This window comes from Scyliorhinus torazame, chromosome 11, assembly GCF_047496885.1.
Source record: "Scyliorhinus torazame isolate Kashiwa2021f chromosome 11, sScyTor2.1, whole genome shotgun sequence".
Taxonomy (NCBI): Eukaryota; Metazoa; Chordata; class Chondrichthyes; order Carcharhiniformes; family Scyliorhinidae; genus Scyliorhinus; species Scyliorhinus torazame.
The window spans coordinates 250528678-250551668 of NC_092717.1; the positions used below are offsets into that span (position 1 = coordinate 250528678).

The following is a 22991-nucleotide window of genomic DNA, read 5'->3' on the forward strand; positions in this document are numbered from 1 at the left end:
TCCTGAAGCACACAGCAGCTAGACTAAGTCTGCGGCAAGTGGTGAGGGAGCCAAAAGGGAAAAACATTCTTGACCTCATCCTCACCAATTTATCTGTCACAGATGCATCAAAGTTATGGAAGTGCTATCAAACAGTACTTACTCAGAAACACCTGCTCACTGACGGTCAGTTTGGGTTCTGCCTCAGCACCTTAGGTCAAACATGGGCATAAGAGCTGATCTCATGAGACATCTGCAAACAACTGACCTTGACACTGACATCAGGGCAGCATTTGACCGAGTGTGCCATCAATGATCCCCTGCAAAACTGGAGCCAATGAGAATCAGGGGGGAAAATCGGGGAATCCGCATGGAGACAGCAGCAGACAATATTCAAAGGGCCTCAATTGGTAGCCGTGTCTCTCGGTAACCAGTTTAGATAATAATTAAGTGTGAATAGTTTGTGGAAGAGAAACAGATTATAGACGATTGGGATATCCCTGAGATATACATATGTTATAGTCATGGAAGCTGATGGGGACAGACAACCGAATAAAACAGACGGCATAATCAAAGAACAACAAAGGTATAATTGCCCAGACCCTAAGAAACATGGAGCGGCAGTCACCATCCAGCAGTCTCAGAAAACGGACGGGCCAGTTTCCAGCCACCAAGCCTGGAGGCCAAGTTTACAGAAAACAAGCATCTTCGAGCCAAGGCAGTGCAGAAAACCTACGTGACAGCAGTTTTAAAATATCTTCACTGGACCAGGAAAAAGACAGCACTGTGTGGTAAGTATAGCTGGGTATTCAATTTGGATATTGTTTGGGGAACAGGGCAAGTCTTACAGAATTCAGATATCATAGATATATTTTGTAATAAAGGGTACCATCTATGTGTGTTTAATAATTCATACATCTGAATTGCGTGAAATTAGAGTCCGTAAGACCATAAGACACAGGAGCAGAATTAAGTCACTCGGCCCATCGAGTCTGCTCCGCCATTCAATCATGGCTGATATTTTCTCATCCCCATTCTCCTGCCTTCTCCCCATAACCCCTCATCCCCTTATTAATCAAGAACCTATCTATCTCTGTCTTAAAGACACTCAGTGAATTGGCCTCCACAGCCAAGCTCATATCAAAGCTCCAAAACCTAGGACTTGGCTCCTCACTCTGCAACTGGATCCTCGATTTTCTGACCAACAGACCACAATCAGTAAGAATTAACAACACCTCCTCCTCCACAATAGTCCTCAATACCGGGGCCCCGCAGGCTGCGTACTTAGCCCCCTACTCTACTCCCTGTACACACACGACTGCGTGGCAAAACTTGGTTCCAACTCCATCTACAAGTTTGCTGACGATACGACCATAGTGGGCCGGAACTCGAATAACGACAAGTCAGAATACAGGAGGGAGATTGAGAACTTAGTGGATTGGTGCAGCGACAACAATCTCTCCCTCAATGCCAGCAAAACTAAAGAGCTGGTCATTGACTTCAGGAAGCAAATTACTGTACACACCCCTGTCAGCATCAACGGGGCCAAGGTGGAGATGGTTAGCAGTGTCAAATTCCTAGGGGTACACATCTCCAAAAATCTGTCCTGGTCCACCCACGTCAACGCTACCACCAAGAAAGCACAACAGCGCCTATACTTCCTCAGGAAACTAAGGAAATTCGGCATGTCCACATTAACCCGTTCCAACTTTTACAGATGCACCATAGAAAGCATCCTATCGGGCTGCATCACAGCCTGGTATGGCAACTGCTCGGCCCAGGACCGCAAGAAACTTCAGAGAGTCGTGAACGCCGCCCAGTCCATCACACGAACCTGCCTCCCATCCATTGACTCCACCTACACCTCCCGCTGCCTGGGGAAAGCGGGCAGCATAATCAAAGACCCCCCCCCCCACCCGGCTTACTCACTCTTCCAACTTCTTCCATCGGGCAGGAGATACAGAGGTCTGAGAACACGCACGAACAGACTCAAAAACAGCTTCTTCCCCGCTGTTACCAGACTCCTAAATGACCCTCTTATGGACTGACCTCATTAACACTACACCCTGTATGCTTCACCCGATGCCGGTGCTTATGTAGTTACATTGTATACCTTGTGTTGCCCTATTATGTATTTTCTTTTCTTCCCATGTACTTAATGATTTGTTTGAGCTGCTCGCAGAAAAATACTTTTCACTGTATCTCGGTACAAGTGACCATAAGACATAGGGGATGGCCAATCCACTTTAGGTGGATTGGCCATGATAAATTGCCCTTAGTGTCCAAAATTGTCCTTAGTGTAGGGTGGGGTTACTGGGTTATGGGGATAGGGTGGAGGTGTTGACCTTGTGTAGGGTGCTCTTTACAAGAGCCGGTGCAGACTCGATGGGCCGAATGGCCTCCTTCTACTCTGTAAATTCTATGATAAAGTGACAATAAACAAATCCAATCCAATCGAATCCAATCCAATCCCTCTGGCTGAAGAAATTCCTCTTCATCTGTTTTAAAGGATCGTCCCTTTAGTCTGAGATGGTGTCCTCTGGTTCTAGTTTCTCCTACAAGTGGAAACATCCTCTCCACGTCCACTCTATCCAGGCCTCGCAGTATCTTGTAAGTTTTAATAAGATCTCCTCTCATCCTTCTAAACTCCATCGAGTACAGACCTAGAGTCCTCAAACATTCCTCATACGACAAGTTCTTCATTCCAGCGATCATTCTTGTGAACCTCCTCTGGACCCCTTCCAAGGCCAGCACATCCTTCCTTAGATATGGGGCTCTAAACTGCTCACAATACTCCAAATGGGGTCTGACCAGAGCCTTATACAGCCTCAGAAGTACATCCCTGGTCTTGTATTCTAGCCCTCTTGACGTGAAATCTAACATTGCATTTGCCTTCTTAACTGCTGACTGAACCAGCACATTAACCTTAAGAGAATCGTGAACAAGGACTCCCAAGTCCCTTTGAGCTTCTGCTTTCGAAGCATTTCCCCAGTTAGAAAATAGTATGTGTCTAAATTCCTCCTTCCAAAGTGCATAACCTCACACTTTTCCACATTGTATTTCATTTGCCACTTCATTGCCCACTCTCCTAGCTTGTCCAAGTCCTTTCCTCAATAGTCTTTAATAATTGCTACACGACACGCATTAGGAGATGCTCCGACCCGACTTGTAAAGCGTGCTATAGGTAGCGCGAACAGTCAAAAAAAAATGTTAAGGGACACCAGGGGAAATATACAGCTTTAAATCAAAACATGCCAAAAAATAATAAGAACAAGAAGGGGGGGGGGGGGGGGTCCAGATGTGCTCCTCAGACTTGGAAGCTTCGTTACAGTCAAGAGGAGACAAAATGGCGGCAGCGTGCTCCTTCCCCCCCAGGCCACCACATGGCCATCAATTGAAGGTATCAGCCGCACTGTGGTGGTTGAATTGAAAAATCATCACCAGGACTTGGCCGGAGAAATAAAAAGGTCAGTGGACGAGTCCCAAAGTGAAATCTCGGGCAAGTTGTAGGGGATGGATAAAAAATGGACGTGTGGGGTGACACGGTCCAGAATATGGAGGTGACCCTCACTGATCACAGTGAGAGGATCACGTCGCTGGAAAAAAAACTATCTTCGGTCCTGGACGTGAATACGTTTTTGAAGAACAAAGTAAACAACTTGGATCTCGAAGGCAAAACATCCGCCTCCTGGGTTTGCCAGAGGGAATGGAGGGCAGCAACCCCACAGAATTGATAGCCTACATGCGGTTTAAAATGGTGGGCGACAAGGTGCTAAAATCCCCCCCCGCCGTGGCTGGATCAAGCTCATTGCATGCTGCGACCGTGACGTCATGCAGAGGAACCCTCTTGAGCGATGATCCTGAGATTCCGCAACTTCAAAGAAAAAGAGCAGGTCCTGCGATGAGCGAGGGAGGGGGGGGGGGAAGGGGGGGTCACTCGATACGGCTTTATCAGGAACTTAAGCACTGAATTGCCGAAGAAAAGAGCAGCATTCAATAGGGCAAAATCTGCCCTATTCAAGAAAGGTATCCGGTTTAGGCGACTTTACCTGGCTCGTCTTCGCATTTCGGACGAGGGAAAGGATCACTTCTTTGACTCCCCAGACGAGGCGAACACTTTTGTTACGAAACTGAGTTTGGATCTTTCGCTATTGTTGTTTAAAAGTTGAATTGCTGTATGTTCGAAAGTTATGTCATTTTTGTTTATTTGGCTGATTTACACCGTAAAGTTATTACTGTTCAAGTGTTATTTTCCCTCATTATGCTAGTGTTATATATATTCTTATAGTGGGGTTGTTACCACGGGATTGTTATATGTGAAATTCTTGTTTCTGAATAATGTTAATGAAGTTTCTTAACTTTTAATATGGGGTCGGTTGGAGAGTCTCTCGGCTATAGCTAGAGATGGGCCTAGAGAAGGGAAGTTGAGTGTGGGCATTCTGCAACTCCCACTCGCATTCAGCGAGGGGGTGCTTAGATTTTAGTGTTAAGACAGTCTTGTGTTTTTGTAAATTTGATGTCTTTGTTGGGGATTGCGGGGTTAGAGGGGATGGAGGAGGGGGGGGGGCTTGGCTGGTAGTCTGACGTCCATTAATTTGTACTTGTCCGGCCTTAGGACCGGTACAGACCGCTGTCCTGTTGGGATCTCCTCGCCGTGGCGTTGCAAAGTTTCTTGCCTTCTGAACTACAGGTGTAATGGCTGAACCCGGTGGGAGAGGCGATAGAGGGTCTCCTCTCTGCCTTATAACCTGGAAGGTGAGGGGTTGGAATGGACCAGTGAAGCGGGCTAGGATTTTTGCACACATGAAGGGTCTGCACCCGGCTCCTCCAGGAGACCCATTTGCAGGTGACGGATCAGATGAGACTTCGCAAAAATTGTTCGGGACAAGTCTTTTACTCAGGCTTTAATGGTAGGGCTAGAGGCACGGCAATACTGATCCACAAAAAAAATACAATTTACTCCCTCGTGGATTGTGGATGACCCCAATGGTCGCTATATTATTGTCTGTGGTTCACTGGGGAACACTCCGGTTATTTTGGTGAATATTTATCCACCCAATTGGGACGACCCGGGCTGGGGGACGCACTCCCCGATTTAGAATCCCATTGGATGATTCTGGGAGGAGGTTGTCTTGGATCCTAAAATGGACCACTCCACGTCCAAATCCCAGCTCCTAACTAGGATATCCAGGGCACTGACCTCTTTCGTGGACAGGATTGCAGGGGTTGACCTGCGGCGTTTTCTGCATCCAAACAGTGAAACATTTTCTTTTTTTTTCCAGATGTTCACCACGCCTACTCCCAAATTGATTTTTTTGTTGTTGACAAATCCCTCCTCCCCTCAGTGAGAACAGCTGACTACTCGGCAATTGTCAGCTCGACCATACCCCTCAGCTTGTTGAATTTTGCTTTGATTTCGGCCAGGAGACTAGACACCACCTTACTGTCTGACGACTAGTTTTGTGAGCGATTGTCTGCTGCTACAGCAGACTTTATCAAACTCAACAAAACAGAGTCAATTTCTCCGTCGACACTCTGGGAAACATTCACTCCCTGCGCCACCAGCACACAGTGGCAGCCGTGTGTACCACCTACAAGATGCACTGCAGTAACTCACCAAGGCTCCTTAGGCAGCACCTTCCAAACCCATGACCACTATCATCTAGAAGGGCAAGAGCAGCAGATTATGGGAACACCACCAGTTGCAGGTTCTCCTCCACGCCTTCCTGACTTCACTATCGCTGGGGAAACAACCTCTCTGTATCTACCCTGTCAAGCCTCTTCAAAATCTTATCATTTTAATCCGATTATCTCAGTCTTCTAAATGTCAGAGAATACAGGCTCAATTTACGCAACCTCTCACTACAGGACAAGCCTCTTATCCCAGGGACCAATCTAGTGAACCTCTCCCGGATCAAGATCACGACATCTCGTGAGACTCCATTAAATCTTGAGCGACATATTGAGCACCGTGAATCTCGCGAGGCTTCACCCGAGACTCAACGGTCTCGTCCCAACACCAAGTTGGGCGCAATGAGGCTGTCGAATCGCGCCCATTCATTTGTTGTTTCTCCTAACAGATGCTGGCAGACTTGCTGGTTTTATGCAGCCTCCAGAGTTCCCACTATCCACTATCTCTGCAGCGATCTCTTTTAGAATCCAAGGATGTAGATCACCAGGTCCTGGGAATTTGCGGGTTTTAGTTCTTTGAGTTTCTCCAGTACTTTTTCTCTGGCGTTATTAATTATCTTAATTTCCTCACTCTTATTAGTCCCTAGGCTATACTTTATTTCTGGCATTGAACTTATTCTATATATAAAAACCCCCGAATCCTTTGATTAGATCCCAAACTGTAACTCACTCAACCAACAGCATTAGACCTCCCCGCCCAGCCTATAACGGAGTCTGTTACTGTCTGTTGCAGAGATCTGTAATTACCTGGTCACAATACTCAAATACGAGTGTCAGCTTCTTATCACTGTGCAGAACATCGTGTAGCCTTTGGAGAGAAAAGAAAAGAAAATTTAGATCAGATCCCAAATCTCCTTCGTGGAATTAAGGTTTCCGTTCTGAAATGAAGGGATGTTGTAGGCCTGACACCTGCTCCCAGCTTGGGTCAGTATCAGGTGGCTCTGCATCATCTCCTGCCGAAATGCCACGGCCAAACCATGCCCATTCCTCCTCCCACTGCCCACAAAACCTAACCAAGCTCCCCAAAGGCTGTCCAAGTATCCCTGAACCCTGTCCTGGCCCCAGTGATTCCAGAACCTTATCTAAAACATACCCTTGAGCCTGACTCTGATTCCACTGACCTCAGAACCCTGCCTGCAAAACATAGGGTCCCCCCCACCCAAATGCGGCAGGACTGCTGGCTCTATCATTGGCTGTGATACACTTCAGCACAAGACCAAAATGCGAAGGAATCTCAGCCACTTCATCCTTTGTCTGGCCCTCGTCACTGAATAACACAAACTGCAAGAGAATAGATCGGTGACCATCTGTGACAGTTCTTACCTCACAATGTTTTTATGTTTCAGCTCTTTTAGAAGGCAGATTTCCCTCAGAGCTGAGCTAGGGACACCCTGAGAGAGAGAGAGAACAAAAACAGCATTAAACACAACTGCCACGTCATAGGACATGGGGCATCGCAGCCCGTCCCTAATTGCCCTGGAGGGGTCAGTTAAGAGTCAACCATGTTGCTATGGATCTGGAGTCACATGTAGGCCAGACCGGGTTAGGACGGCAGATTTCCTTCCCTAAAGGGCATCAGTGAACCAGATGGGTTTTTAATGAAAATCGACAATGGTTTTATGGTCAATTAGACTTTTAATTCCAGATTTTTTAATGGAATTCAAATGTCACCACCGGCAGTGTCAGGATTCGAACCCGAGTCCCCAGAGCATTACTCTGGGTCTCACGTTTACTAGTCCAGTGACAATACCACTCACCACTGCCTCCCCCTAAACACACAAGCCATCAGAAAGAACACAGTAACAGCAAAGCATACAGTTGCATACAGCAATGCCGCAGGGTACAGTTACAAACAAGGAAACACCAGAGGTACAGTACGGCACTGCAACACCAGAGGGTACAGTACGGCACTGCAACACCAGAGGGTACAGTACGGCACTGCAACACCAGAGGGTACAGTACGGCACTGAAACATCAGAGGATACAGTAAGGCACTGCAACACCAGAGGATACAGTACGGCACTGCAACACCAGAGGGTACAGTACGGCACTGCGACACCAGAGGTACAGTAAGGCACTGCAACACCAGAGGGTACAGTACGGCACTGCGACACCAGAGGTACAGTACGGCACTGCAACACCAGAGGTACAGTACGGCACTGCAACACCAGAGGTACAGTAAGGCACTGCAACACCTGAGGGTACAGTACGGCACTGCAACACCAGAGGATACAGTACGGCACTGCAACATCAGAGGATACAGTACGGCACTGCAACATCAGAGGATACAGTACGGCACTGCAACACCAGAGGATACAGTACGGCACTGCAACACCAGAGGTACAGTACGGCACTGCAACACCAGAGGATACAGTACGGCACTGCAACATCAGAGGATACAGTAAGGCACTGCAACACCAGAGGGTACAGTACGGCACTGCAACACCAGAGGATACAGTACGGCACTGCAACATCAGAGGATACAGTAAGGCACTGCAACACCAGAGGGTACAGTACGGCACTGCGACACCAGAGGTACAGTACGGCACTGCAACACCAGAGGATACAGTACGGCACTGCGACACCAGAGGATACAGTACGGCACTGCGACACCAGAGGTACAGTACGGCACTGCAACACCAGAGGGTACAGTACGGCACTGCAACACCAGAGGATACAGTACGGCACGGCGACACCAGAGGATACAGTACGGCACTGCGACACCAGAGGATACAGTACGGCACTGCAACACCAGAGGGTACAGTACGGCACTGCAACACCAGAGGGTACAGTACGGCACTGCAACACCAAAGGGTACAGTACGGCACTGCGACACCAGAGGTACAGTACGGCACTGCGACACCAGAGGTACAGTACGGCACTGCGACACCAGAGGTACAGTACGGCACTGCAACACCAGAGGATACAGTACGGCACTGCAACACCAGAGGATACAGTACGGCACTGCAACACCAGAGGATACAGTACGGCACTGCAACACCAGAGGGTACAGTACGGCACTGCAACACCAGAGGATACAGTACGGCACTGAAACACCAGAGGATACAGTACGGCACTGCAACACCAGAGGTACAGTACGGCACTGCAACACCAGAGGATACAGTACGGCACTGCAACACCAGAGGTACAGTACGGCACTGCAACACCAGAGGATACAGTACGGCACTGCAACACCAGAGGTACAGTACGGCACTGCAACACCAGAGGTACAGTACGGCACTGCAACACCAGAGGTACAGTACGGCACTGCAACACCAGAGGATACAGTACGGCACTGCAACACCAGAGGATACAGTACGGCACTGCAACACCAGAGGGTACAGTACGGCACTGCAACACCAGAGGATACAGTACGGCACTGCAACACCAGAGGATACAGTACGGCACTGCAACACCAGAGGATACAGTAAGGCACTGAAACATCAGAGGATACAGTACGGCACTGCAACACCAGAGGATACAGTACGGCACTGCAACACCAGAGGATACAGTACGGCACTGCAACACCAGAGGATACAGTACGGCACTGCAATACCAGAGGGTACAGTGCGGCACTGCAACACCAGAGGATACAGTAAGGCACTGAAACACCAGAGGATACAGTACGGCACTGCAACACCAGAGGGTACAGTACGGCACTGCAACACCAGAGGATACAGTAAGGCACTGAAACACCAGAGGATACAGTAAGGCACTGAAACATCAGAGGATACAGTAAGGCACTGAAACATCAGAGGATACAGTAAGGCACTGAAACATCAGAGGATACAGTAAGGCACTGCAACACCAGAGGATACAGTACGGCACTGCAAAACCAGAGGGTACAGTACGGCACTGCAACACCAGAGGATACAGTACGGCACTGCAACACCAGAGGATACAGTAAGGCACTGCAACACCAGAGGATACAGTACGGCACTGCAACACCAGAGGATACAGTAAGGCACTGAAACACCAGAGGATACAGTAAGGCACTGCAACACCAGAGGATACAGTACGGCACTGCAACACCAGAGGGTACAGAACGGCACTGCAACACCAGAGGTACAGTACGGCACTGAAACATCAGAGGATACAGTAAGGCACTGAAACACCAGAGGGTACAGTACGGCACTGCAACACCAGAGGATACAGTACGGCACTACAACACCAGAGGTACAGTACGGCACTGCAACACCAGAGGGTACAGTAAGGCACTGCAACACCAGAGGATACAGTACGGCACTGCAACACCAGAGGATACAGTACGGCACTACAACACCAGAGGTACAGTACGGCACTACAACACCAGAGGTACAGTACGGCACTGCAACACCAGAGGGTACAGTAAGGCACTGCAACACCAGAGGTACAGTACGGCACTGCAACACCAGAGGGTACAGTAAGGCACTGCAACACCAGAGGATACAGTACGGCACTGCAACACCAGAGGATACAGTACGGCACTACAACACCAGAGGTACAGTAAGGCACTGCAACACCAGAGGTACAGTACGGCACTGCAACACCAGAGGTACAGTAAGGCACTGCAACACCATAGGTACAGTACGGCACTGAAACACCAGAGGGTACAGTACGGCACTGCAACACCAGAGGATACAGTACGGCACTGCAACACCAGAGGTACAGTAAGGCACTGCAACACCAGAGGTACAGTACGGCACTGCAACACCAGAGGTACAGTAAGGCACTGCAACACCAGAGGTACAGTACGGCACTGAAACACCAGAGGGTACAGTAAGGCACTGCAACACCAGAGGTACAGTACGGCACTGAAACACCAGAGGGTACAGTACGGCACTGCAACACCAGAGGGTACAGTACGGCACTGCAACACCAGAGGGTACAGTAAGGCACTGCAACACCAGAGGGTACAGTACGGCACTGCAAAACCAGAGGGTACAGTACGGCACTGCAACACCAGAGGTACAGTACGGCACTGCAACACCAGAGGATACAGTAAGGCACTGCAACACCAGAGGGTACAGTAAGGCACTGCAACACCAGAGGTACAGTACGGCACTGCAACACTAGAGGATACAGTACGGCACTGCAACACCAGAGGATACAGTACGGCACTGCAACACCAGAGGATACAGTACGGCACTGCAACACCAGAGGGTACAGTACGGCACTGCAACACCAGAGGGTACACTAAGGCACTGCAACACCAGAGGGTACAGTAAGGCACTGCAACACCAGAGGATACAGTACGGCACTGCGACACCAGAGGATACAGTACGGCACTGCGACACCAGAGGATACAGTACGGCACTGCGACACCAGAGGGTACAGTAAGGCACTGCAACACCAGAGGATACAGTAAGGCACTGCAACACCAGAGGATACAGTACGGCACTGCAACACCAGAGGGTACAGTAAGGCACTGCAACACCAGAGGATACAGTAAGGCACTGCAACACCAGAGGATACAGTACGGCACTGCAACATCAGAGGATACAGTAAGGCACTGCAACACCAGAGGTACAGTACGGCACTGCAACACCAGAGGTACAGTACGGCACTGCAACACCAGAGGATACAGTACGGCACTGCGACACCAGAGGGTACAGTAAGGCACTGCGACACCAGAGGATACAGTACGGCACTGCAACACCAGAGGATACAGTACGGCACTGCAACACCAGAGGGTACAGTATGGCACTGCAACACCAGAGGGTACAGTATGGCACTGCAACACCAGAGGGTACAGTACGGCACTGCAACACCAGAGGGTACAGTACGGCACTGCAACACCAGAGGTACAGTACGGCACTGCGACACCAGAGGCTACAGTATGGCACTGCAACACCAGAGGGTACAGTACGGCACTGCGACACCAGAGGATACAGTACGGCACTGCAACACCAGAGGATACAGTACGGCACTGCAACACCAGAGGGTACAGTACGGCACTGCAACACCAGAGGATACAGTACGGCACTGCAACACAAGAGGGTACAGTGCGGCACTGCAACACCAGAGGGTACAGTGCGGCACTGCGACACCAGAGGGTACAGTATGGCACTGCAACACCAGAGGTACAGTATGGCACTGCAACACCAGAGGGTACAGTACGGCACTGCAACACCAGAGGTACAGTATGGCACTGCAACACCAGAGGGTACAGTGCGGCACTGCGACACCAGAGGGTACAGTATGGCACTGCAACACCAGAGGTACAGTATGGCACTGCAACACCAGAGGGTACAGTACGGCACTGCAACACCAGAGGTACAGTATGGCACTGCGACACCAGAGGGTACAGTGCGGCACTGCGACACCAGAGGGTACAGTATGGCACTGCAACACCAGAGGTACAGTATGGCACTGCAACACCAGAGGGTACAGTACGGCACTGCAACACCAGAGGGTACAGTACGGCACTGCAACACCAGAGGGTACAGTACGGCACTGCAACACCAGAGGGTACAGTACGGCACTGCAACACCAGAGGTACAGTACGGCACTGCAACACCAGAGGATACAGTACGGCACTGCAACACCAGAGGTACAGTACGGCACTGCAACACCAGAGGTACAGTACGGCACTGCAACACCAGAGGTACAGTACGGCACTGCAACACCAGAGGTACAGTACGGCACTGCAACACCAGAGGATACAGTACGGCACTGCAACACCAGAGGGTACAGTACGGCACTGCAACACCAGAGGATACAGTACGGCACTGCAACACCAGAGGATACAGTACGGCACTGCAACACCAGAGGATACAGTACGGCACTGCAACACCAGAGGGTACAGTACGGCACTGCAACACCAGAGGATACAGTACGGCACTGCAACACCAGAGGGTACAGTACGGCACTGCGACACCAGAGGTACAGTACGGCACTGCAACACCAGAGGTACAGTACGGCACTGCAACACCAGAGGTACAGTAAGGCACTGCAACACCTGAGGGTACAGTACGGCACTGCAACACCAGAGGATACAGTACGGCACTGCAACATCAGAGGATACAGTACGGCACTGCAACATCAGAGGATACAGTACGGCACTGCAACACCAGAGGATACAGTACGGCACTGCAACACCAGAGGTACAGTACGGCACTGCAACACCAGAGGTACAGTACGGCACTGCAACACCAGAGGATACAGTACGGCACTGCAACATCAGAGGATACAGTAAGGCACTGCAACACCAGAGGGTACAGTACGGCACTGCAACACCAGAGGATACAGTACGGCACTGCAACATCAGAGGATACAGTAAGGCACTGCAACACCAGAGGGTACAGTACGGCACTGCGACACCAGAGGTACAGTACGGCACTGCAACACCAGAGGATACAGTACGGCACTGCAACACCAGAGGATACAGTACGGCACTGCGACACCAGAGGTACAGTACGGCACTGCAACACCAGAGGATACAGTACGGCACTGCGACACCAGAGGATACAATACGGCACTGCGACACCAGAGGATACAGTACGGCACTGCGACACCAGAGGATACAGTACGGCACTGCAACACCAGAGGGTACAGTACGGCACTGCAACACCAGAGGGTACAGTACGGCACTGCGACACCAGAGGTACAGTACGGCACTGCGACACCAGAGGTACAGTACGGCACTGCAACACCAGAGGATACAGTACGGCACTGCAACACCAGAGGATACAGTACGGCACTGCAACACCAGAGGATACAGTACGGCACTGCAACACCAGAGGGTACAGTACGGCACTGCAACACCAGAGGATACAGTACGGCACTGAAACACCAGAGGATACAGTACGGCACTGCAACACCAGAGGTACAGTACGGCACTGCAACACCAGAGGATACAGTACGGCACTGCAACACCAGAGGTACAGTACGGCACTGCAACACCAGAGGATACAGTACGGCACTGCAACACCAGAGGTACAGTACGGCACTGCAACACCAGAGGTACAGTACGGCACTGCAACACCAGAGGTACAGTACGGCACTGCAACACCAGAGGTACAGTACGGCACTGCAACACCAGAGGATACAGTACGGCACTGCAACACCAGAGGGTACAGTACGGCACTGCAACACCAGAGGATACAGTACGGCACTGCAACACCAGAGGATACAGTACGGCACTGCAACACCAGAGGATACAGTAAGGCACTGAAACATCAGAGGATACAGTACGGCACTGCAACACCAGAGGATACAGTACGGCACTGCAACACCAGAGGATACAGTACGGCACTGCAACACCAGAGGATACAGTACGGCACTGCAACACCAGAGGATACAGTACGGCACTGCAACACCAGAGGGTACAGTGCGGCACTGCAACACCAGAGGATACAGTAAGGCACTGAAACACCAGAGGATACAGTACGGCACTGCAACACCAGAGGGTACAGTACGGCACTGCAACACCAGAGGATACAGTAAGGCACTGAAACACCAGAGGATACAGTAAGGCACTGAAACATCAGAGGATACAGTAAGGCACTGAAACATCAGAGGATACAGTAAGGCACTGCAACACCAGAGGATACAGTACGGCACTGCAACACCAGAGGGTACAGTACGGCACTGCAACACCAGAGGATACAGTACGGCACTGCAACACCAGAGGATACAGTAAGGCACTGCAACACCAGAGGATACAGTACGGCACTGCAACACCAGAGGATACAGTACGGCACTGCAACACCAGAGGGTACAGTAAGGCACTGCAACACCAGAGGATACAGTACGGCACTGAAACATCAGAGGATACAGTAAGGCACTGCAACACCAGAGGGTACAGTACGGCACTGCAACACCAGAGGATACAGTACGGCACTACAACACCAGAGGTACAGTACGGCACTGCAACACCAGAGGGTACAGTAAGGCACTGCAACACCAGAGGATACAGTACGGCACTGCAACACCAGAGGATACAGTACGGCACTACAACACCAGAGGTACAGTACGGCACTGCAACACCAGAGGGTACAGTAAGGCACTGCAACACCAGAGGTACAGTACGGCACTGCAACACCAGAGGGTACAGTAAGGCACTGCAACACCAGAGGATACAGTACGGCACTGCAACACCAGAGGATACAGTACGGCACTACAACACCAGAGGTACAGTAAGGCACTGCAACACCAGAGGTACAGTACGGCACTGCAACACCAGAGGTACAGTACGGCACTGAAACACCAGAGGGTACAGTACGGCACTGCAACACCAGAGGATACAGTACGGCACTGCAACACCAGAGGTACAGTAAGGCACTGCAACACCAGAGGTACAGTACGGCACTGCAACACCAGAGGTACAGTAAGGCACTGCAACACCAGAGGTACAGTACGGCACTGAAACACCAGAGGGTACAGTAAGGCACTGCAACACCAGAGGTACAGTACGGCACTGAAACACCAGAGGGTACAGTACGGCACTGCAACACCAGAGGGTACAGTACGGCACTGCAACACCAGAGGGTACAGTACGGCACTGCAAAACCAGAGGGTACAGTACGGCACTGCAACACCAGAGGATACAGTACGGCACTGCAACACCAGAGGGTACAGTAAGGCACTGCAACACCAGAGGGTACAGTACGGCACTGCAAAACCAGAGGGTACAGTACGGCACTGCAACACCAGAGGTACAGTACGGCACTGCAACACCAGAGGATACAGTAAGGCACTGCAACACCAGAGGGTACAGTAAGGCACTGCAACACCAGAGGTACAGTACGGCACTGCAACACCAGAGGATACAGTACGGCACTGCAACACCAGAGGATACAGTACGGCACTGCAACACCAGAGGGTACAGTACGGCACTGCAACACCAGAGGGTACAGTACGGCACTGCAACACCAGAGGGTACACTAAGGCACTGCAACACCAGAGGGTACAGTAAGGCACTGCAACACCAGAGGATACAGTACGGCACTGCAACACCAGAGGATACTTTACGGCACTGCGACACCAGAGGATACAGTACGGCACTGCGACACCAGAGGGTACAGTAAGGCACTGCAACACCAGAGGATACAGTAAGGCACTGCAACACCAGAGGATACAGTACGGCACTGCAACACCAGAGGGTACAGTAAGGCACTGCAACACCAGAGGATACAGTAAGGCACTGCAACACCAGAGGATACAGTACGGCACTGCAACAACAGAGGATACAGTAAGGCACTGCAACACCAGAGGTACAGTACGGCACTGCAACACCAGAGGTACAGTACGGCACTGCAACACCAGAGGGTACAGTATGGCACTGCAACACCTGAGGTACAGTATGGCACTGCAACACCAGAGGGTACAGTACGGCACTGCAACACCAGAGGTACAGTATGGCACTGCAACACCAGAGGGTACAGTGCGGCACTGCGACACCAGAGGGTACAGTATGGCACTGCAACACCAGAGGATACAGTAAGGCACTGCAACACCAGAGGATACAGTACGGCACTGCAACAACAGAGGATACAGTAAGGCACTGCAACACCAGAGGTACAGTACGGCACTGCAACACCAGAGGGTACAGTGCGGCACTGCGACACCAGAGGGTACAGTATGGCACTGCAACACCTGAGGTACAGTATGGCACTGCAACACCAGAGGGTACAGTACGGCACTGCAACACCAGAGGTACAGTATGGCACTGCAACACCAGAGGGTACAGTGCGGCACTGCGACACCAGAGGGTACAGTATGGCACTGCAACACCAGAGGTACAGTATGGCACTGCAACACCAGAGGGTACAGTACGGCACTGCAACACCAGAGGTACAGTATGGCACTGCAACACCAGAGGGTACAGTGCGGCACTGCGACACCAGAGGGTACAGTATGGCACTGCAACACCAGAGGTACAGTATGGCACTGCAACACCAGAGGTACAGTATGGCACTGCAACACCAGAGGGTACAGTACGGCACTACAACACCAGAGGTACAGTATGGCACTGCAACACCAGAGGTACAGTGCGGCACTGCAACACCAGAGGATACAGTACGGCACTGCGACACCAGAGGGTACAGTATGGCACTGCAACACCAGAGGGTACAGTATGGCACTGCAACACCAGAGGTACAGTATGGCACTGCAACACCAGAGGGTACAGTACGGCACTGCAACACCAGAGGGTACAGTCGCACATAGCAACACCAGGGTGTACAGGCGCACACAGCAACACCAGTGTACAGGCACACACAGCAACAGAAGTGTAGTCGCACACAGCAACACCAGAGTGTGCAGTCGCGCACAGCAACACCAGAGTGGACAGTCGCACACAGCAACACCAGTATACAGCTGCAAACAGCAACACCAGAGTGGACAGTCGCACACAGCAACACCAGTATACAGCTGCAAACAGCAACACCAGTGTACAGTCATACACAGCAACACCAGAGTGTACAGCCGCACACGGCAACACCAGAGTGTACAGTCTCGCAGAGGAACACCAGAGTGTAGTCGCACACAGCAACACCAGTGTACTGTCGCACACACAACATCAGAGTGTACAGTCGCACACCGTAACACCAGAGTGTCCAGATGCACACAGCAATGCCAGTGAGTATAGGCACACAAAGGAAGAGCGTACAGGCACGCACACTAACACCAGAGGACATTACATGCAATGACAGCAGAATACAAGCACACACGGTAACACTAGTGCAGACACACATTACCATCAGAGTTTGCAGAGGCACACACAATAACATTAGTGGACAGGCACACACTAACACCAGTGCGCACACACAGTAACACCAGAGTACAGATACACAAAATGACACCAGTGCAGACACACATAGCATCAGAGTTTGCAAGTACACACACTGTAACACCAGTATACAGGCACACAGTAGCACCAGTGTACAAGCACACACACTAACACCAGAGTGTGCAGTCACACACACAATGGTGACAGAGGGTAAAGTGGCAATGTAATCTCAGAGGAGTTGTGGGTTGTGTGCGTTGTCCAGCAATATGTGCAGGAACTTACCTCATCATCATCATCCAGACGAACTCTCTTCAGTGCTACAATTTCATGGGTTTCCCTGTTCTTTGCTTTAAACACCGTCCCATACGTCCCTAGGATGAAAGGACACAGCTGTTTCTAACGCCTAGCTGAGGAAATAACTTCACTTTCAAAAACCTCATGTTGTTCGTACATTGTGGGGACAGGTGAGACAGACACCAACATGCAGAGAGAGAGAGACATCACAGAGAGACATGAGAGAGAGATCAGAGAGAGAGACATCAGATACATCGCAGAGAGAGACATGGGAGACATCAGAGAGAGACATGGGAGACATCAGAGAGAGAGAGAGAGACATCAGAGAGAGAGAGAGAGACATCAGAGAGAGAGAGAGAGACATCAGAGAGAGAGAGAGAGACATCAGAGAGAGAGAGAGAGACATCAGAGAGAGAGAGAGAGACATCAGAGAGAGAGAGAGAGACATCAGAGAGAGAGAGAGAGACATGAGAGAGACCTGAGAGAGACCTGAGAGAGACCTGAGAGAGACCTGAGAGAGACCTGAGAGAGACCTGAGAGAGACCTGAGAGAGACATGAGAGAGACATGAGAGAGACATGAGAGAGAGACATCAGAGAGACAGAGAGAGACATCAGAGAAAGACATGAGAGAGATCAGAGACACAGAGACAGAGAGAGAGACATCTGAGAGAGAGAGACATGAAAGAGACATGAGAGAGACATGAAAGAGACATGAGAGAGAGAGACATGAAAGAGACATGAGACATGAGACATGAAAGAGACATGAGAGACATGAAAGAGACATGAGAGAGAGAGACATGAAAGAGACATGAGAGAGAGACATGAGAGAGAGAAAGACATGAGAGAGAGAGAGAGGCATGAGAGAGAGAGGCATGAGAGAGAGAGGCATGAGAGAGAGAGGCATGAGAGAGAGACATGAGAGAGAGAGACATGGGAGAGAGAGACATGAGAGAGAGAGACATGAGAGAGACATGAGAGAGAGAGACATGAGAGAGAGAGACATGAGAGAGAGACATGAGAGAGAGAGAGAGACACATGAGAGAGACACGAGAGAGACACGAGAGAGACACGAGAGAGACACGAGAGAGACACGAGAGAGACACGAGAGAGACACGAGAGAGACACGAGAGAGACACGAGAGAGAGAGACATGAGAGAGAGAGAGACATCAGAGAGAGAGACATCAGAGAGCGAGCCATCAGAGTGAGAGAGACATGAGAGAGAGAGACATCAGAGAGAGACATCAGAGAGAGAGACATCAGAGAGAGAGACATCAGAGAGAGAGACATCAGAGAGAGAGACATCAGAGAGAGAGACATCAGAGAGAGAGACATCAGAGAGAGAGACATCAGAGAGAGAGACATCAGAGAGAGAGACATCAGAGTGAGAGACATCAGAGTGAGAGACATCAGAGTGAGAGAGACATCAGAGTGAGAGAGACATCAGAGGGAGACATGAGAGAGGGACATGAGAGAGAGAGAGGGACATGAGAGAGACATCAGAGAGAGAGACAGAGAGAAAGAGAGAGAGAGAGACATGAGAGAGAGAGAGAGACATGAGAGAGAGAGAGAGACATCAGAGAGAGACATCAGAGAGAGAGAATTGAGAGAGAGACACGAGAGAGACATGAGAGAGAGAGACATGAGAGAGAGATTCATGAGAGAGAGTGGCATGAGAGAGAGGCATGAGAAAGAGGCATGAGAGAGAGAGACATCAGAGTGAGAGAGAATTGAGAGAGAGAGAGACATGAGAGAGAGACATGAGAGAGACACATGAGAGAGACATGAGAGAGAGAGAGACATCAGAGAGAGAGACATGAGAGAGACATGAGAGAGGCATGAGAGAGAGACGTGAGAGAGAGAGAGAGACATGAGAGCGAGACATCAGAGTGAGAGAGACATGAGAGACATGAGAGAGACATGAGAGAGACATGAGAGAGAGACATGAGAGAGAGAGACATGAGAGAAGAGACATGAGAGGAGACATGAGAGACATGAAAGAGAGACATGAAAGAGAGACATGAGAGAGAGAGAGAGACATCAGAGTGAGAGAGACATGTGAGAGAGACATGAGAGAGAGACATGAGAGAGAGACATGAGAGAGAGAGACATGAGAGAGAGAGACATGAGAGAGAGAGACATGAAAGACATGAGAGAGACATGAGAGACATCAGAGAGAGACATCAGAGAGACATGAGAGAGAGACATCAGAGAGACATGAGAGAGAGACATCAGAGAGACATCAGAGAGAGAGAGACATGTGAGAGAGACATGAGAGAGAGACATGAGAGAGAGACATGAGAGAGAGAGACATGAAAGACGAGAGAGAGAGACATGAGAGACATCAGAGAGAGACATCAGAGAGACATGAGAGAGAGACATGAGAGAGAGACATCAGAGAGACATGAGAGAGAGACATCAGAGAGACATGAGAGAGACATGAGAGAGAGACATGAGAGAGAGAGACATGGGAGAGACATGAGAGAGACATGAGAGAGAGACATGAGAGAGAGACATGAGAGAGACATGAGAGAGAGAGACATGAGAGAGAGAGACATGAAAGACGAGAGAGACATGAGAGACATCAGAGAGAGACATCAGAGAGACATGAGAGAGAGACATCAGAGAGACATGAGAGAGAGACATGAGAGAGAGACATCAGAGAGACATGAGAGAGAGACATCAGAGAGACATGAGAGAGAGACATCAGAGAGACATGAGAGAGAGACATCAGAGAGACATGAGAGAGAGACATCAGAGAGACATGAGAGAGAGACATCAGAGAGACATGAGAGAGAGAGACATGAGAGAGAGACATGAGAGAGAGAGACATGAGAGAGAGAGACATGGGAGAGAGAGACATGGGAGAGAGACATGGGAGAGAGACATGGGAGAGAGACATGAGAGACATGAGAGAGAGACATGAGAGAGAGACATGAGAGAGAGAGAGATGAGAGAGAGAGATGAGAGAGAGACATGAGAGAGAGACATGAGAGAGAGACATGAGAGAGAGAGACATGAGAGAGACAGACATGAGAGAGAGAGACATGAGAGAGAGAGAGAGAGACATGAGAGAGAGAGAGAGAGACATGAGAGAGAGAGAGACATGAGAGACATCACAGAGAGAGAGACATGAGAGAGAGACATCAGAGAGACATGAGAGAGAGAGACATGCGAGAGAGACATGAGAGAGAGAGACATGAGAGAGAGAGACATGAGAGAGAGAGAGACATGAGAGAGAGAGACATGAGAGAGAGAGACATGAGAGAGAGAGAGACATGAGAGAGAGAGACATGAGAGAGAGAGAGACATGAGAGAGAGAGAGAGAGACATGAGAGAGAGAGAGATGAGAGAGAGAGAGATGAGAGAGAGAGAGATGAGAGAGAGAGAGATGAGAGAGAGAGGGAGAGATAGACATCAGAGAGACATGAGAGAGAGAGACATGGGAGAGAGACATGAGAGAGAGCCATCAGAGAGAGATGAGAGAGAGAGAGATGAGAGAGAGAGAGATGAGAGAGAGAGGGAGACATCAGAGAGAGATAGACATCAGAGAGACATGAGAGAGAGAGACATGAGAGAGAGAGACATGAGAGAGAGACATCAGAGAGACATGAGAGAGAGAGACATGAGAGAGAGAGAGACATGAGAGAGAGACATGAGAGAGAGAGAGACATGAGAGAGAGACATGAGAGAGAGAGACATGAGAGAGAGAGACATGAGAGAGAGAGACATGAGAGAGAGAGACATGAGAGAGAGAGGGAGACAGCAGAGAGAGATAGACATCAGAGAGACATGAGAGAGCGAGACATGAGAGAGAGAGACATGAGAGAGAGAGACATGAGAGAGAGAGAGACACGAGAGAGAGACATGAGAGAGAGAGAGACATGAGAGAGAGAGACATGAGAGACATCAGTGAGAGAGACATCAGAGAGACATGAGAGAGAGAGACATGAGAGAGACATGAGACATGAGACATGAGAGACATGAGAGAGACATGAGAGAGAGAGACATGAGAGAGAGACATGAGAGAGAGACATGAGAGAGAGAGAGACATGAGAGAGAGAGAGAGACATGAGAGAGAGAGACATGAGAGACATCAGTGAGAGAGACATCAGAGAGACATGAGAGAGAGAGACATGAGATGGAGACATGAGATGGAGACATGAGAGAGACATGAGAGAGACATGAGACATGAGAGAGACATGAGAGAGAGAGAGACATGAGAGAGAGACATGAGAGAGAGACATGAGAGAGAGAGAGACATGAGAGAGAGAGACATGAGAGAGAGAGAGATGAGAGAGAGATGAGAGAGAGAGATGAGAGAGAGAGAGATGAGAGAGAGACATGAGAGAGAGACATGAGAGAGAGAGAGACATGAGAGAGAGAGAGACATGAGAGAGAGAGACATGAGAGAGACAGACATGAGAGACATGAGAGAGAGACATGAGAGAGAGAGACATGAGAGAGAGAGAGACATGAGAGAGAGAGACATGAGAGAGAGAGAGACATGAGAGAGAGAGAGAGAGACATGAGAGAGAGAGAGACATGAGAGAGAGAGAGACATGAGAGAGAGAGAGAGACATCACAGAGAGAGAGACATGAGAGAGAGAGATTCATGAGAGAGAGTGGCATGAGAGAGAGGCATGAGAAAGAGGCATGAGAGAGAGAGACATCAGAGTGAGAGGGAATTAAGAGAGAGAGAGACATGAGAGAGAGACATGAGAGAGACACATGAGAGAGACACATGAGAGAGAGAGAGACATCAGAGAGAGAGACATGAGAGAGGCATGAGAGAGAGAGAGAGAGACATGAGAGCGAGACATCAGAGTGAGAGAGACATGAGAGACATGAGAGAGACATGAGAGAGAGACATGAGAGAGAGAGACATGAGAGAAGAGACATGAGAGGAGACATGAGAGACATGAAAGAGAGACATGAAAGAGAGACATGAGAGAGAGAGAGAGACATCAGAGTGAGAGAGACATGTGAGAGAGACATGAGAGAGAGACATGAGAGAGAGAGACATGAAAGACATGAGAGAGACATGAGAGACATCAGAGAGAGACATCAGAGAGACATGAGAGAGAGACATCAGAGAGACATGAGAGAGAGACATCAGAGAGACATCACAGAGAGAGAGACATGTGAGAGAGACATGAGAGAGAGGCATGAGAGAGAGACATGAGAGAGAGAGACATGAAAGACTAGAGAGAGAGACATGAGAGACATCAGAGAGAGACATCAGAGAGACATGAGAGAGAGACATGAGAGAGAGACATCAGAGAGACATGAGAGAGAGACATGAGAGAGACATG

The 22991-nt window shown here is 49.9% G+C and overlaps 1 protein-coding gene across 2 annotated transcripts in view; it reads right to left on the reverse strand.

Moving 5' to 3' along the window:
- Positions 1–22991, reverse strand: part of cdk5 (cyclin dependent kinase 5) — a 248988-nt gene that overhangs the window by 122135 nt on the left and 103862 nt on the right. For both annotated transcript variants that reach the window (XM_072468561.1, XM_072468562.1), the window contains exons 2-4: positions 17666–17754; positions 6994–7061; positions 6418–6478 (exon numbers count right to left, since the gene is read on the reverse strand). In XM_072468561.1, the coding sequence (XP_072324662.1) occupies positions 6418–6478; positions 6994–7061; positions 17666–17754 (218 nt within the window). The remainder of the gene's footprint in view (positions 1–6417; positions 6479–6993; positions 7062–17665; positions 17755–22991) is intronic.